The 19,126-nt window shown below is 34.4% G+C and overlaps 1 protein-coding gene across 5 annotated transcripts in view; it reads right to left on the reverse strand.

Annotated features, from left to right (window-relative positions):
- Positions 1–19,126, reverse strand: part of APLF (aprataxin and PNKP like factor) — a 145,558-nt gene that overhangs the window by 17,083 nt on the left and 109,349 nt on the right. For all 5 annotated transcript variants that reach the window (XM_037807214.1, XM_037807217.1, XM_037807213.1 and 2 more), the window contains one exon: positions 3,667–3,713. In XM_037807214.1, the coding sequence (XP_037663142.1) occupies positions 3,667–3,713 (47 nt within the window). The remainder of the gene's footprint in view (positions 1–3,666; positions 3,714–19,126) is intronic.

The following is a 19,126-nucleotide window of genomic DNA, read 5'->3' on the forward strand; positions in this document are numbered from 1 at the left end:
TCAAACCTCATGAACGAACTCTGCTAGCTTCAAACTTTTTCTCTGAAGCTTCCTCACCTCTCTCAGCCTTCATAGAATTGAAGAGAGTTGGGGCCTTGCTCTGGATTAGACTTTGGTTTAACAGAATGTTGTGGCTGGTTTGATCTATTCAGACCACTAAAACTTTCTCTGTATCAGCAATAAGGCTATTTCGCTTTCTTATCATTCATGTGTTCACTGGAGTAGCACTTTTAATTTCCTTCAAGAACTTTTCCTTTGCATTCACAGCTTGGCTAACTGTTAGGCACAAGAGGCCCAGCTTTCAGCCAGTCTCAGCTTTCAACATGCCGTCCTCACTAAGTTTAATCATTTCTATCTTTTGATTTGAAGTGAGAGACGTGTGGCTAATCCTTTCACCTAACATTTAAGGCCACTGTCAGGTTATTAATTGGTCTAATTTCAATATTGTTGTGTCTCAGGGAATAGGGAAGGCAAGGGGAGGGAGAGAGATGGGGGAAATAGTTGGTCAGTGGAACAATCAGACACAAATTCAATTAAGTTCACCATCTTATATCGGTGCAGTTTGTAGTGCCCCCAAACAATTGGAATAGTAACATCAAATATTACAGACCACAGATCTGTGTAATAATGGATATACTAATAATGAAAAAGTTTGAAATAGTGTAAGAATTTTATCAAACTATGATACAGAGACACAAAGTGGGCACATGCTGTTGGAAAAATGGCACCAATAGACTTGCTTGATGTAGGGTTGCCACAAACTTCCTATTTGTAAAGAATGCAGTATCTGCAAAACACAGTAAAGCAAAGCACAATAAAACGAGGTATGCCTATACTTCCAAAAAAAGTAGATGTACATGTGTGCATACGACTGCAGAATTAGAGAAATATTAATGAATATATCTGTAGAACATTCTAAATTTCAGTTGTCAACAGCACCAATCACCTAGAAATAATGTACATCACAAAATAATAGAGGTCAGAAAGAACAATCCCAATCAGATGATAAAACGTGGATGATAATTTCTTTCAAACATTATCTACAGGTAAGGTAGCTAAGAGAGTATAAAAGAAATTTTCCTGGCACTGAGTACTCTAGAATTGAATATCTTGCACCAAAACCACAGCACTCTGAAAAAGTAAGAAGAGTTACAGAAATTTTAAACCAATCAGATATACAAGAAGCTCAACAGATGCCAGCAATCAAACCTAGAGAAAACAGATACATTGGACTTCATTAAAATGAAATATTTGTGCATCAAAGATTACTATCAAGAGAGTGAAAAGACAACCCACAATATGGCAGAAAATATCTGCAAATCATGTATCTGATTTGGGTTTAATATCCAGAATATATAAAGAACCCCTGCAACTCAATAACAAAAAGACAGACAACCCAATTAAAAAGTGGGCAACGGACCTGAAGATACATTTCTCTAAAAAAGATAAACAAATAGCCAATAAACACATGAAAATATGCTCAACATTATTAGCCATTAGGGAAATGAAAATCAAAACCACAATGAGATACCACTTCAAACCTACTAAGATGGCTATAATCAAAACAGTGGAAAATAACAAGTGTTAGTGAACATATGGAGAGACTGGAACTCTCTTACATTGCTGGTGGTAATGTAAGATGGTGCATCCACTGTGAAAATAGTTTGGCAGTTCCTCAAAAAGTTAAACACAGAGTTAACACATGACCTGGCAAACGTACTTCTAGGTTTTCAACTCAAAAGAATTGAAAACAAGGACTCAAACAGATAATTGTACACCAATGTTCACAGCAGCATTAATCTACAATAGCCAAAAAGTGGAAACAGCACAACCGTCCACCAACAGATGAATGGATAAATAAATGTCGTATACACATACAATGGAACATTAGTTGGCTGTAAAAAGGAATGAAGTGCTGATACTTGCTACAGCATGTATAAATTTGAAAATATTATTCTAAGGGAAATAATCCAGACACAAAAGGACAAAGATTATATGATTCCACTTATACGAAATATCAAGAATAGGCAAATTCATAGAGACAGAAAATAAATTAGAGGTTATCAGGATTGAGTGGGAGAGGGAGAAATGGGGAATTACTGTTTAATGGGTACAGAGTTTCTGTTTGAAGTAATACAAATTATTGGAAATAGACTGGTGATGGTTGCACAACTTTATAAATATAATGAATATCACTAAATTATATACTTAAAAATGGTTAAAATGGCAAATTTTATGTATATTTTACCACAAAATAGTTAATTGCTCTAAAAATATGTTGTTCATTAAAAAAATGCTTCAATGATAATTCAAAGAAAATTTTCAAAGAAAATTCTGATATTTTAACTATGCCATATAAGGCACATTGACAGTTTTTAGATGAATGGTTAGTGTTTCTTTAAAGATACACAAATGTTTCAAATCCCTTTAATGGGACCATGCTACAATTTGTCAATAACATATAGCTTTAATAAAATGTTATTACATAATGGCTGGAAAGGAAGCTACTTTATGATAAATGCTTCATCATTAGCTGTAATACTAGTAGAGAAACTGCAACAAATAACATTTAACCTCCCTGAATAGTACAGGTAAAGGGTGCATTTTTGTACCTGGAATACCAAAACACTAAATTGTGTTTTAATATGAAATATGAAATAAAATTCCCTTATCATGAAATTAATCATTTTTACCACTTGATTACAAGTTGGTTGTGTGTAAGCACATACACACGCATGTGAGCATAGCCTCAATAGTACGCATTTTAAAAATTCCATCACTGTGTCAGCAGCAATATTGTGTGCTGAATTGGCTTCTGCATTTTATAAATGATACAAAGAAGCCAAAGTCTATTAAAGGGAAAAAATATTAGAGTTTCGAAGCAGGTGAAACAGAAGGTAAACAGACTGATGTAAATAGAACTGATAGCATTTGACGGTTATTCCTCTGGTGTCTATCCCTCCTTTCTTACCCCTCCAAAGGTTTAGTTACTATTAGGGATCCCTGTGGTTCTGAAGGCTCCAGGAGTGGCACAAACTACTCACTGGCCATAGTGATTGGTTCAAGGGGAAGAATGTGATTTAAAGTATAAAAGAATGAATTTTCATGACTTTTCCTAGGAATACTGAGAGTCAAAATTGTTTGTTTTCTCTCTCTCTCTCTCATTAGATGTAAACACAGATGCTTACAGTCCCAGATGAACACGGATGCATATAGTTCCTCAGTTGGGAGGGGAGCCAGTCTTACGTTAATAATGACTCCTGTAGAGCCCAAGAGATAGAAGGAAATTGGGTCCTTAGTGGCATGGTTGAATCAAACCAGTAATTGTATCTAGATCCAGTCCTACCTCTTGAGTCAATGAGTTCTCATTATCATTTAGGTCAGTTTGAGATTTTGTTTTCAGGTACTTGCACATAAAAGTATCCTAACAGATACAAGGACAAATCTATATTGTTGGACAATAATTTTGGAAAACGTTTGCTATATAAAAGGCTCATACTATTTTATATTTTTTTAATCTAAGAAACTTATTAAAATCAGCAATTCAATATATTAACAGAAACAGATATTTTTTAAAAATTCACAATAACTGGAAACTATATCTAAGTTGAACAGAAGAATCATTGAAAGGTTTCATTTTGAGTTTTCTGAAGTGAAATCACTTACCCAGAAGTGTACTATGTCTATATTCTATCTTGTGCTGGGGATTCTTCCTAAAAAAAAAAGGAGGCAAAAATGAGATCTCATTTTCCAATCACTAAAAATTAATTAGACTATTTCAACTAAACTAGAATACTATCATACAAATAAAATTAGGTCCCAATAGGCCCCTTATTGAAAAGAATTTCCTTTTTAATGACAACGTTTACTAGGTGCCTACACCATGCCAGTTACATTTTTGGATGCAAAGATATAGTGGTGAACAAAGACAAAGCTCTCTCTTCATGAACTTATACTCTAGAGAAGGATGGGATGAGACAAATAAAATGCAATGTATTATTTTCCTAAAATATGACTGTATTAGATTCTCCAGAGAAACGGAACCAACAAGATATGGAGATACATATACATATATATATACACACACACACATATATGTAAATATTATGAGATTTATTACAGGAATTGGCTCACACAGCCATGGGGATTGGCAAGCCCAAATTCCATAGGGCTCGCCACAAGCTGGGAACTCCAATGAAAGTTTCAATGAATTCTCCAAGAGAAGACGGAGCTGAAGTAGAGATGGGAATTTTTCTTTCTGTTTGCTAAAGTCATCTGTTCTCCCTTTAAGACCTTCAACTGATTGCATGACATTTCTCTCATAGCTGAATGTAATCTCCTTTGTTGATTGGAGATGCAATCAGCCTTCAGTGCAGTCAATTGACTAATGATTTAAATCCAAAAAATACCCTCACAGTAACAATCAGGCCAGTGTTTGCTTGCCCAAACACTGGACACCATAAACTAGCCAAACTGACACATGAAATTAATCATCACAACAATATCTTGCATTTCTAAAATTTTATATATTACACACAAAAAATACAAAATAGTACATAAACATGACACAAAATAGCACATATATGTGTATACATGCATATATACATATACATATATATAATGTCTAGAAGTGATACTTCGTTAGGCACTTCATGAACCCAAAGAAAAAAGCATTTAGGTCAGGTCTGTCAAAAATGCCAGTCATTTGCCATGAGAAAAATATAAACAGGAAAGTCAATTTGCTGTTGAGAAATTCACATAATGCATTCCAAATTCAAACGAAACTACTGTTTGAAAATCTACTTTTAATTACATGTGTCTATTATTTCATTAGTTTAACAAATGTTTGCTTGTCCTATATATTCAAGACACTGTCCGGATAATGCAAAACTCTCCAGGCAGCGAAAACCCAAAGCAACGGGTTGTCATTATCTACTTGATAGCTATCCCTCTCTTAGGGAAGTGGCAAAGAGGCCTGGAATATACTGTGATGGACTGAATTATGTATCCCAACATAGACGTGTTCTTGGTCTTGATCTGTACACGTGGGGTGAACCCATTGTAATTAGGATCTCTTGAAGATGTGTTTTTAGTTAAAGCGTGGCCCAACTAAGGGGGGTTAGGCTTTAATTCAGGTTACTGGAGTTCTGCATGAGCAGAAGACATTTATACATAGTCAGAGAAAGCCATGGGGAGGAGCTGGAAACCAGAAGTCAAAGGAAACCAGAAGAGAAAGGAGGGGACTTGCCATGTGATAGGAAAGTCAAGGAACCCAAGGATTGCCAGCCAGCCTAAATGCAACCAACATCGGGAGGAAGCAAACTTTCTAGTCAATGATTTGGACTTCTGGCCTCTGCTACTGTAAACCAATAAATTCCCACTGTTTAAGACAACACATTCTGTGGTCTTTGTCATAGCATCTCAGGAAAACTATGACTGACAACAGATACATGCTGAGGCGTACAATTTCTAATATGCCTGTGTCAGAAGTAATTTTTTTACACTATAAAGGTTCGTTCATTCATTCATTAAGTACTGACCAAGTGTTTCACTGTATTCTGGCTCTAAGCAGGCAGTGAAGATTCAACTTATAAGAATATACATATTCTTGCCCTTAAGGAGAGAAAGCCTGGGGGTTGCAACAGAGGTAGGTATTATATACGCATTTAACTTTATTGAAAAATAAGACAGGAAATAATCCTTGTATCTTCTAAGATATAGGTATTAAGCCAAGCCTTAAACCTTCTGCTTGTCAGGCTAAATAACCTTTGTTCTATTTTTAAATTTATTTTTAATTGGGCAAGTAAGACAAAAGAATTAAATAGTATAACATAGGTTATCTATGGATTTAAATTTTTCTGCAAGTCCTCTTATTCAGCTTTCTATTTCCAAATCTGTTCCAATGGATAAAAATGGCCAAATCTTGGAAAGTGGCTCTCTAGCCTCAAAACTAGTGTATGATATGCACACTATGAATCACAGAATGTAAGTGCTAAGGATGACCTCACAGAGCAGCCAGTCCACTTCCTCCAGATGGCAGGTAAGCAATGTGAACCCAAAGAGGTGAAGTTCTTGCTCAAGGTCTATGCTTTTCAACATGGGTAAGTATCATACTGAAGACAGTGGTTCTGGCAAATCTATGGACTGGATTTTAAAAACCACATGTTGTTGCAGTAATCAAGTGACTACTCCATTTAAAAATTACTTTATGGAAACCAGTGGGAAAAATGTATTTGACAACTCTTTTATATAATTTTTAAAGTGTATATTTTGTGTTTGAAATATTTCATAAAAATTATATTTTAAAAATATTGTATTTTTTGCCTCTGTGCCTTTGACTCTATTGTGATATTGGTTAACAAAATAAACTAAATAATTTCTAATCATGAAACCATCTGCTTTTCAAACATTTCTGCCTTCTTTCCAATATTGCCTAGCATCTTGCATTTGCATTTGTAGGAAAGTGATTACAAATACATTTCTTTAAATTAGTCAATGTTTACTATGATTATTAATTTTATAACTAATTACCCTAGTAACTATTAAATTACAATAGGACCTCACTTTATATAACTAATACATTCCAAGACCCTTTGTGTAAGTTAAAAATCATGCATAATAGCAAACCCCATTATTTAATAACTATTTCTTACATGAACATACCTATCACATTTGTTTATAAATAAGGCAGATACTCTAGTAACATTAAGTAAACAAAATTAATCATAGAAACTATTTTTTAAAAATTTAACTCTCTGCCTTTATTTTTTCTGATTGCCAATCATGTATACCTGAATTCGCTTGAGTTTGCGTAAAACGAAGTCCTACTGTATTTGATAACACTCAGAAAAGTAAAAAGTGTTATTGCTTAATAGCCATGGTAATCAAGGAATCTATTTTCCAGGATAGGTTTTAGCTAGTGTTACATTCAAGAGCTTCAATTGAAAAGCCTAGAACCTGTATAATGCTATCCAGTAGAACTTTCTGTGATGAAGGAAATTTTCTCTATCTGTGCTGTCCAATATAGTAGCGACTAGCAACACGTGGTTACTGAGTAAAGGAAATGTGTGCTACTGCAACTGAGGGACTGAATTTTTAATTTAATGGAATTTTAAGTAATTTACATTTAAATGTAATTAGCCACGTAGGTAGGGGCTATTGTGTTGGACAGCAGAGCTTTCATTAAAAAACCAAGAAAAAGAGATCCCTCCTTTCCCAATCAAGATTAATTTAAAATTAACATTTAAAAAAAAGATTTTCCTTATGGTCCCTGTAAAAAGGTAAAAAAAAATTCTATAGGTAGAAATGCTATCATTGAAAATATTTATCAGATGAGGGCAGTGACTAAAACAGAAAAACCCAAGTTAGAATCCTGGCTCAGTCGCTTACTTACATTCTAAGTTTCAGGACCCACTTGCAAAAGGGAAATAAGAACAGAACCTATACTCATATGAAGCTACAGTGAAGATTTATGAGATAATGCTCCATAAATTCTTAGCCTAAGGGTTTGGTAGGTGGCAAAAAGTAATTAATGTTAGCCATTCATTTAGTCATTTGTTCAAAGAAAACTCACAGAATAATTATTACATGCCAGGCCCTGCACTGTGTTGGGTGCTAGTGACAAATCCTTATTGCTAATATCTCTTCTTTTTTTGTAACTTTTCCTATAATATGAGCATTAAACACAGTGCAAGAGTGTTTAATTAGGGTCATAACTCAACAGTTATTGAAAAGTAGAAATAAGATTCTACAAAGGATTCTACATTTCAGGTAATTAACCCAAATATGACTTTTTGATGTAAAGGAAACTTCCAAGTTGAGTGAAATAAACTGGACAATTTAGATGTGATGAAGGAAGTGGCAAATTAACAAAGATGCAATGATAATTTGTGGGAAGATCTTGCCTTACTGAATATGCTGGCACAGATCACTGACTTGTTTAATTCAGTCTTTATTAAAGTACAAGAAATGCTGGACATCAGGGTAAGAGGAAGAGAAAAATGTTATTCTCCATCTCTTAATCTACAAAACGATAACTGGTCATTTCAGATTTGGTTTTGATAATTTTTTACTTTGAAAAAATTTCAAACTTATAGAAAAGTGGCAAGAAGAGTACACTGAAATTCCACATACCTTCATCTTGATTTCTCAAATGTTACATTCTACATGGTTGCCTTGTCATTTATCTACCTATCTATCTATCTTTCTATCAGTATTTGAGATTTAAAGTTCTATCTTTTCCCACTTTGCCCTTAACAGAACAGGATTACTGGAAGGTTAAATATGGTCTTGTTTGCTACCGGAGGCTCCTTCAAAAGCTGCTTTAGAAACTCTCAAGTAATTAAATGTCAGACTTTAAAAGCAAGTACAAAAACAGAACCGAGGGAGTTAATAAAATACAGTTTATGCACCAAATTACACGTGAAAAGACTGAATATATCAGCTGCCAGGCTAGAAAGATTAAAAGAGAGAGTAATTTCTAAAAAAGGCAAAGTGAAGAAGCAGTTTCAGAAAATAGGGGGATACTGGTTCAACCTTAAAGATTCAGAAGATGGTTCCCTATTCTTTATTATCTTGAAACACATCCACAGTTGCACTCAGATACATAACCCACCTACATACTCTAATCTCATATACTACCTGGGAATAAGCAAGCCATTTCAGAGTAAGTGAATAAATGAGCAGTAGGAGAAAAAGTCTCAACACTTGTATATTCCAAAAAGGAAGAGCAGGAAAATTAATTCTGAAAGTTTATTTTCAAAAAAAAGGGAAAATATTTTCAACTCCATGTTAGAGGAGGAAATGTTGTTCCTTTTTGGCTCTGATAATTCCAACCTTGCCTAGGATAATTACATATTTTAATAAAAAGACAGGTATAAGACAGCAATGCAGACCAGAAGAAACTAGTTGAATTAGTGATTTCCCACATTTAATTTTAGAGACCAAACTACCAATTTAAAACAAAAATATTAATAGAGATGAATAACAATTTTGCTACTGATTTCATTGACAACAAAGAAAAGAATTATCCTGTGTGACAGGTTAAAAAGTTTCCTGATATTGGTATTTTCAAATAAACTTTATTCTTTATTGATGATAAATACAACTCACAGAATAGATGGACTTTAATGAGACAATGAATGAAAACCAAAAAGAAAGTATGTCACATGCAAAAGCACACATCACAATAAAAACAAATTTTAAATGTTTATTATATAGCAATTTATATGTCAATAAAATTAAGTATTTTGAAAACTTAGTTCTTAAATCATCCTCTCCTTGAAGGCTGCCCTAAATCTCAATCCCAACCCTTATTTGCAGCCCAATCTTTCATTTCTACTGTAGAGGAACATTTGTTGGTTCTTTTCCATGATAGGTATTTGATACAACCATTTTAGCAAGGATACTTTTTTTTTTAACTCTGCACTGCCTAAGTTCAAATTATATCTCCTCCAAGAAGGTATCTGTGATAATCACTGGGAAATATCTCCAGAATTTATTGTCTGTATCTACCTTTTGGTACCTATCATAAAATTTCTTACATTGTCTAAATTTTCAATATGTATAGGTGTATTATTTCTTTCTACCTGTCTCTTCTACATATCTGTCTATTTATCAATTCATTTTCTGAACACCTGAGTGTAGGTTGCATACATCATGCTCCTTGATCACTTAGTACCATGAACATTACCTGAGACCAAGGATATTCACTTATTTAACCACCTTAAATGCAGTTATCCCAGTAATTTAACATTGATATAAAGCTTACAGTCTATATTCCAATTTTTTCATGTCCCAATAATGTCCCTTTGAGCCTTTTCTCCTCCCTGCTAGATGCAATCCAGAATTGTGTGTTGCATTTGTCACTGGTTTTTTAGTTCCTCTTTCTTTTTAATTGTGGGAACACATATGCAACAGAAACTATCCCATCTCAACCACTCTTAAACATACCATTTAATGGGATTAATCACATTCACAATGTAGCAGTACCCTCACCACCTTCCATTACTAAAACTTTCCCATCTCCCCACAAAAGCACGCTATGCCCATTATATATTAACTTTCCATTCCCTCTACCCCTGCCCCTGGCAACCCATACTCTAATTTTTGTCTCTATGAGCTTGAATATTCTCTGGTATTTTCCTTGTAGTTACCATGGGGTTGAAATTTAACATCCTAAATGTCTAACAATTTCATATGCCCTGATACCAACTTAATATCAATAGTATACACAAACTATGTTCCTATAGCCCTCTGCCCCCCATCTTTATGTAGTTCCTGTCATAAATTACATGTTTATACATTATGAGTCCAAAACCACTGATTTATCATTCCATTTTACATATTTGCCTTTTAGATACGTAGGAAGTAAAAAGTGGAGTTTCAAATCAAAATTACAATAGTCTGGGGGTTTATATTTACCCACGTTATCACCCTAAGCAGAGATCTTTATTTCTTCATGTAACTTCTATCTATGGTCTACTGTCTTTTCCCTTCAACCTGCAACTTTCTTTAACATCTCTTCTAGGGTTGGTCTAGTGGTGACAAACTCTCTCAGCTTTTGTCTTACTCTCTCCCTCATGTATGAAAGACAGTTTTGCTGGATATAGAATTCTTGGTTGCAATTTTTTGCTTTCAGCACTTTAAATATGTCATCTTACTGCTTTCTTGCCTCCATGGTTTCCAATGAGAAATTGGCAATTAATCTTATTGAGGCTCTCTTGTATGTGACACGTTCCTTCTCTCTTGTGGTTCTCAGAGTTCTCTCTTTATCTTTGGCATTTGACAGTCTGATTATATGCTGTTGGAGTTCACTGAGTGTCTTGGATATGTATACTCATGTCTTTCATTAAATTTGGGAAGTGTTCAGCTATTATTTTCTTGAATATTCTGTCTCCCTTTTCTCTCTTTCTACTCTTTCTGGGACTCCCACAATGTGTATATTGGTATGTTTAATGGTATCTCACAGGTTCTTCAGGCTCTGTTCACTTTTTTTCATTCTTCTTTCTGTTCTTCAGACTGAATGATTTCATTGTTCGTATCTTCCAATTCACTGACTCTTTCTTCTGCCAGTTAAAATCTGTTGCTCAACATCTCTAGGGAATTTTAATTTTCTGTTACAGTGGTCTTCAGCACTGTTAGATTCCTTTTCATAATTTCCATCTCTCTACTGATATTCTCTTTGTGTTCCTCTATTGTTTTCCTGATTTCCTTTAGTTCTTTGTCCATGCTTTCCTTTGATCTTTAAGCCTATTTAAGGCCATTTTTTTTATTAAATTCAGTTTTATTGAGATACATTCACACACCATACAATCATCCATGGTATACAATCAACTGTCCACAGTATGATAACATAGTTATGCGTTCATCACCACAATCTATCTATGAACATTTTCCTTACATCAGAAAGAACCAGAACAAGAATAAAAAATAAAAGTGAAAAAAGAACACCCAAATCGTCCCCCCCATCTCATCCCATTTGTCCTTTAGTTTTTATTCCCATTTTTCTACTCATCCATATACACTTGATAAAGGGGGTGTGATCCACAAGGTCTTCACAATCACACTGTCACCCCTTGTAATCTACACTATTATACAATTGTCTTCAGGAGTCCAGACTGCTCGGTTGGAGTTTGGCAGTTTCAGGTATTCACTTCTAGCCATTCCAATACAGTAAAACCTAAGAGGTGTTTTCTATATAGTGCATAAGAATGTCCACCAGAATGACCTCTAGACTCCATTTGAAATCTCTCAGCCACTGAAACTATTTCATAGGACCATCTTTTAAAAGTCTGTCTGCTATGTACCAGGTCTGTTCTTCCTTGCTGATGGTTTCTAATACTTTAATTTTTTCCTCGCCTTGGCCATCACTTGCTGTTTCTCTTTATGTTTTGCTATCTTTTGTTGAAACCTGAACATTTTGATATATTAATGTGTTATCATTAGAACTCAGACTCCAAGGCATCTGTTCCTAAAGTCTGTATCTAGCTAGTATTATAACAGAGCTTTCCTTGAATATAAGGAGCTAACAAAAAAAAAAAAAAAGAAAGAAACAAAGGAAACACCTTTCCCAGTTTTTAGAGATTGACCTGTGAGAGTGTTCTCCTTCAGGGCTTATCTATACAATGAGTTGTATGAGAATAGCACCAGGCCAAAGTATAAAGGCCTCCCTATTGTTTATTGCACACGTGTCTTGTCTGGGGCATGTGTGTGGGGGTCCTAGGAATTCCCTTACTCACACAATTACAAACATCCCTTCTTTCCTAGGGAAGAATTTCCTCATGGTCACAGGCACAGCCAGGAATCCCTCACCACAGGCAGCACAACCTGATGCTCTCCTACAGTGTTCTATAGGAAAACTCTGTGCTGACTTCTTCATGCAGGGTAAGTTCTGGGATGGTGAGTTCCTCAGGTCACTACCAAACAGAATGGGCCAGACATACAGGCTCCCAGCACGTGCACATGGGCCACTCTGCTCCCTCTGGAATGGGGTCCAGGAATCCACAATGGAGGTGTGGGCTGGCTCTGTGCTGAGCTGGTGAGGGGTGGCAGAGGGGCCAGCCAGGGCACTACAAGATCCTACTGATTTTCAGAACACTTTTTCTTGATTTGGTCCTCACCTGGTTACTGCAGTCATTTAACTGTTTTCTAGAGTCCTGAAAAAGATGTTTTTCCCAGTTCTTCATGTTTTTCATAGCTTTTGTATGAGGGCAGAACCCTGAAGCATCTCACTCTACCATCTTGATCCTGGCTGATGGTTTCGAGGGTAGGAGAGCTCCAAAATCAAGGCATTTGCAAGGCAATGCCTTCTCCTAGGTGACTGTAGCATTCCAAGGCTGGCTTTTCTGTAACATGGCAAGGCACACAGCGGAATCTTCTCCTGGATGTGTATGAGTGTTAAGTTGAAAAGGGGTGATGGTTAATTTCATGTGTCAACTTGGCTAGGTTATGGTATACAGTTTATTCAAGCAAGCAGTGGCCTGATTGCTACTGTGAGGGTAATTTCATGGACTTAAATTCTGGCACCTAGAATTTCTGAGAATGAATTATTTTTGTCCCAGCTGTGGTTGAATACGATAAAATAAAACTGATTTATGTTTCTGTAAAAAATAAGGTGATTAATAGGTGACATCTGCAAAACACTAGCTTAGAAATATTTTTTGATTTGTATCTACGGACAATTACATCTACAATCAACAAAGGAGACTGCCTTCAGCAACGAAAGAAGTGCATCCAATCAGTTGAAGGCCTTAAAGGGAGAACTGATGATTTCAGCAGTCAAAACGAATTTCTATCTCTACTTTAGCTAACCAGCTTCCCCTAGGGAAATCATTGAAACCTGCATCAGAGTTCCCAATTTGCAGCCTGCCCTATGGAACTCAGACTTGCTAATCCTCACAATCATGTAAGCCAATTCCTACAATAAATCTCATACTATTAGCTATATATATATATTTTTGTTAGTTGTATTTCCCTGGAGAAACCTGACAAATAATCAAAGTACTCACTGAATCTTTTTACACAAGTCTAAGACTAAAATATGTTAGAATTTCCTGCCATTAATGGTTTATATTACTTCCTCAAGAAATAATGAAAATCTGACAATCACATTAATCAGACTTAACTGCAATCAGGTTCCTGAGATACAGACTGCTCAGCATCTAAGACACTTAACTCTAGTCAATCAATCACTCAGATCAACAAGGAACACAGAGAGCCCTTCACTTAAGTGCCACTGTGTCTTGGTCTGTCCTCATCTGACTTTTTAAACTTTAATCATTAGCACTATGTAATGGAGGGGTTCAGGTTTGAGCTCAGAGGACCAGAACCTGAATCTGAACTAAACTCTTTACTGGTTGTGTGCTTCAGGGCAAGTCGTATGAACCAAGCCCCCATTTTCCCATCTGTAAAGGCGGGATAATACTTCCTACCTCATACCGGGTTGTTTCAAGGATTAAATGAAGTAATGTGCTTAAACATTTCTAAGCTTTTAAACGTTTTGCAGATGTCAGCTATTAATCACCTTATTTTTTACAGAAATATAGATCAATTTTTTTTATCATATCCAACCACAGCTGGGACAAAAATAATTCATTCTCAGAAATTCTATGTGCCAGTAAAAGTAAAGTAACTGGTGATTAATACTAAATGACTGTATATTTCTTTCAATAATACAATTCTGGTTGAATGTTCCCAGTTGAATTTCATACATTTACAGAATATTTTCTATCATTTGGCTATACATATTCCATTTTCAAAAATCACCCTGGGTCAAGCTTAAGTGGCAACTCTGTATGGCTTTTTGGTGACATCTAAAGATTTGAAGAAACTTTCAAGGTCATTGCCAAATTCTACCCAGGTATTTTTTCTAACAATGAATGGAATTGTTTGCTCAGGTTTCACTCATAAAGGATTACAACAAACTTTCTTACAAATGGTATTTTCTGTATTTCAGTGGGTCTCAAAATTCATCCTTCCTTCCTTCCTCCTTCTCTTCCTCCTTTCCTCCCTCCCTCCCTTTTTTTGCATTGTTGTTAATTATTAATGGTAATCTTTGGATTCTAATCACATTCTCATAAAAATAACCATAATCACACCAGCTTTATGCAGGAAGCTTAATTTCACATTTTAAAATATACATTTTAATATATACATATATGTATATAAAAATATTATATGTATATAATAATATATACATACAATATAGAGGAAAAAATAAAAAGTCTAGGCAATAGTATATCTAATAAGATACCTAATATTTTACAGATTTTTCCATTAAGACAAATATTTACAAATCTTTGTAATTTTGATGAACCAATGAAAAATTTAACCCTAATATTTTTCAATGATTAATTCTATGAATAATATTTGAATATAAACATATAAAACAAGTCCTAATTCTACCCATTTCATTCACATTATCAATCAACAAATTGATACCTACCATGTGCCAAGCACAGTTCTAGGTTCCGGAGGGCATAGTAGTGAACAAGCAGACAGTCTGTGTGTTCATGGGATATGATGGTGGGTAACAGACAAACAAATAAACTGCATGTATAATAAATTTTCAGGTAGAAATATAAAGCAAAGGTAGGGCATAGAGAATGACGGAGCGTGAAGAACTGGGTTAAGTATATAGGTAGAGTGTCAGAGATGGCATTTCTGAGGAAGAATATTACCTACATATCTGAAGGAAGAACACTAGGAAGAGGAAACAGCATAGTCCTACATTTGCTAAGGCCCTGAGGTGAAAACAGGCTAGGAGATTTGGAAAAACAGAGGAAATTGATATAGCTCAAGGGGAATGAGTAAGAAAAAAAATTGTAGAAAACTGAGAGAAGAAGATGTAAGTCATGGTAAAGAGGTTGTTATGGGAAGCCATCAGAGCAACCTGAGTTAGGAGACATGATATGACTTAATTTTGGAGAAGTACTCTGGTTGCTGTGTGGAGAATGAACCACAGAAGGGCAAGAGAAGAAACAGGGTTTTCATTAGGAAGCTAATGGAGTACTCCAGGCAAGAGATTAAACACTGGTTATGACTAAGGCAGTAGAGGTAGAGGAAGTAAATGATCAGGTTCCTGACAGGTTTTAAAGGTTGAAATGGCAGTAACTGCTGATGGATTGAGTGAGCAATGGGAAGGAAAGAGAAGAATCAAGGGTCCCTCATGATTTGGGACTTGAACGCTATGGATTTGGCTTGAACATTGCTGAGGTGGGAACATCTGGGAAAGAATGGTTTCCATGACAAAAATCAAGAGGTTTTTTTGGATATAATGAATTTGAAATACCTATTAGACAACAAAGTGGAGGCATTTAAACAAATGAATCTGGAGCTGTTAATTGAATGAGCTCACCTAGAGACAAAGAATAGAGAAGAGAAGAGAAAACATCAGAAAGCTGAGCACTGTGGCTCTGCAATATTTTGAGGTAGGGAAGAAGAAGAGATAGCAAAGGAGGGTAAGGAAGAATAGCCAGGAATATCACTGAGCTGACTTTATGAATAGGAATATATTGCAGTCTGCTCTGGATTACTCCACTATTGAGAAGAGACCCAAGGGCACAAGCGATTCAACCTGAGTTTTCCACAAGAGGAAATGAAGCCCAGGAAAATAAAATGATTTATGCAGTTATGCTACAGAATTAGCATAAATATAACTAAACTAGGTCTACTAACTTAAAAATCAGTTATCTCTCCATCAAAAAGAACTACCTAAAGATTTACTTTTAGGCAATGACAGCAAAAATGGAATAGTAACTTTTTTTTGTTTACTTCCAAAGATACAGTAATTTAACACCATGATTTTAAATGAACTTAAGGTATTGTTCCACATCATCTTCTAGAATAGAGACTAGCACATATTAGGTGCTCAATATTTCCTGGATGAAAACTTAATCATACCATATTTTAATTTTTATCCCAAAATAATTTATCTTGCATTTAAAAAATTCAACACATTTTAAAACCTGAAGCAAAAACATGAATTCCATGGTATGAAACACCTAAGTCTCAAAACTGAGGAGAAAGAGCAGAATAAACAAATATGGTCTTATTTATAAAATCAAAGAATAACCCAGTACAAAGTAATAGAAAGTAGTCAGTTTCTTACTAAAAATCACTACAATTTCCCATGTATGTCAAAACAACTCTGAAAATTCTTATATACATGTAATGAACACTAAATGTAACAAAGAAAAACAAATTTATCATTGTGTAAATGATGTCTATTCAAATAAAGGAAAAAGAAAAACAAAACTAAGAACTAAGAAGACATTCCAGTACATTTTGTCAGGAGTACGAGAACATAATTGATGCTGTTACTGCTGTGTCTAACTGAAGTTTAAAAAAATTATGACGAAGTCTTATGGAAAGCTATGTAGTAAATTATTACCATGTAGTCTAAGATATTTTCTTCCAAGCACATATTCATATACAAGATTAAAGAAGTTTAAGTATGGCAAATGATGATGGGTTACTTCCTCTATATGTAGATCCTGTAAAATGGATTAAAGAGCTATCAACTTTGAAATTAACTTCAAATAATAAATAAAAATGATTGATAGCCTTATATGACTGATTCTGGGAGTCTCAACTACCTGACTATGAGAGTTTCCCTCTAAAACTTACTTATTTTGCCTCAAATAATATAACTTCAAACACAAATTTTATTTGATTTTTATTCAGTGACTTCTAAAAATCATTACCTGGTAATTTAAAGTATACATCTGCACATATGACGAAATAAGAGAATAAATACCACAGTATGGTGGAATACTTCTCAAAATTAAAAGACTAAAGAGCAAAAAATTTTAGATAATAGCTATAAACCTGGATCAGCAAATAACAAAAAATAATGAATTTTCTTACTATCAAATATATGTTTGAAAAAATGAATTATGCATGTGGCAAAACATTGTGCTATTTCACCCCATACAGGCCATGTTAGATTCAATATTACATTAAGAGCACTAAGAGCTGATCATTGATACACTCTGTTATGTCACCCCTCTAAGAAGACATTACAATTTAAAAAAAAAAAAAAAGAAGGACACTGACCTCTGAAAAACATCAAGGCCCCACCCAACATCTTCACTGCATGGTACCTGCTTGGCTAAGGTTTTATATATCTGAGGAAATGCATGTGAATTTGATTTTACATTCTTCCACTACACTGGTTGAAAATGGATTTATTTATTTTAATAAATATATATTCTAAGTTTAGTGCTCAATTTAACAAGTAGTAACAGGAGTAAAGCACTGCATAAAATCCTATTACACACCAGAGGAAGTGGATGAGTCAGAGGTAGGAACAGCAATTACTGGGCTATGCTGGATATTAAATATCTAATGTTCTAACTCAGACAAGTACTTTAAAAATGTATTAAACTGAGTGAGTCTTCTGATATATTGCAATGTACAGTGCAAAAGGAATAAATTAGTTAAATGAACAAGATATTTAAAATAATGGCACAAACCAATTCTTTCAAATTATCATTTTTTTCAAGCAATTTACTTAGATTAAAAAAAGCATAACAAGTCAGAGAAAATGTTAATAATGCCTGTAGTCTAGAAAAAAGTAAAATAGTTATGTATTCTTTTCTAAACACCAACCTCCTATATTTGATAGGCTGAGGAAAGCTTTATTTTTACTACAGTATGCATTTATACATGTGATAAACATCTGTATTTCCCTATTTCACTTAAGTGACAGAATGGCTGGAAATGAAATATACCCATATATGTATAGTTACCTGGATATACATTTGCTCTACAAAGATTAAAAACATTTCCAGTACATCTTGGAAACACAATATGCAATATTATACAAATTTAAACAGCTGTCATATAGTATTAGAATGAGATTATTTAATATGTTCATGTTATGATCACCTAGAAAAAGAAACTGAATTGCACATATTTAAGAGATTAACAGGTAGGACTGGGAACTACTAGGACTACTATATATATATAAAAAAAGTGAAAAATACTTTTCTAAATATAATACTTTTTGTTGCTGATTTTCAAGGCTTATTTTAAGGATGGTGAGACATCAATGCTTTTTATTTGTCTCTGGCTATAGGAAAAATCTGGCATGTATTTACATGAAAAATTGCATTTATGCAAACTAAATTAGAACGTGTCATTCTGACACACTAGGTTTATATTCTAGCACTTAACAAGATACGGCTAATAAAAATAAAATACTCTCACAAATCAACATTGTTAAGCATAAATGTGTTGTTATAACATGTTTAGTTTTAGCAATGGTTCAAAATAAATCTATTAAATCATATTTTTTGCCTAACTAATAATGATAATGTGAGACAAAGAGAGGGTATGCAAATATATATCATGCGTCTATAGCTAGGGTTTCTATACCTTCCTGACCTGTAAAATGAATGCTTTCTTCAATCAAAATACCTTATCCGGATTTTTTTTTTAACTCCAAAATATTATTTTGTCATTTGTCTAAAAAGACAACCACTGTTAATACTTTAGAAAGCCATGAGGAGAAATGCTGGACTGGCGCATGGAGGTACCTTGGTTTCCAGACTAAATTTTGATCTTACTAGCTTTGGGTGGGCAACTCACTTAACCTTTCTTAGTTTTTATTCCCTTATTTGTA

Source organism: Choloepus didactylus, chromosome 17 (genome assembly GCF_015220235.1).
Source record: "Choloepus didactylus isolate mChoDid1 chromosome 17, mChoDid1.pri, whole genome shotgun sequence".
In the NCBI taxonomy this organism is placed as follows: domain Eukaryota; kingdom Metazoa; phylum Chordata; class Mammalia; order Pilosa; family Megalonychidae; genus Choloepus; species Choloepus didactylus.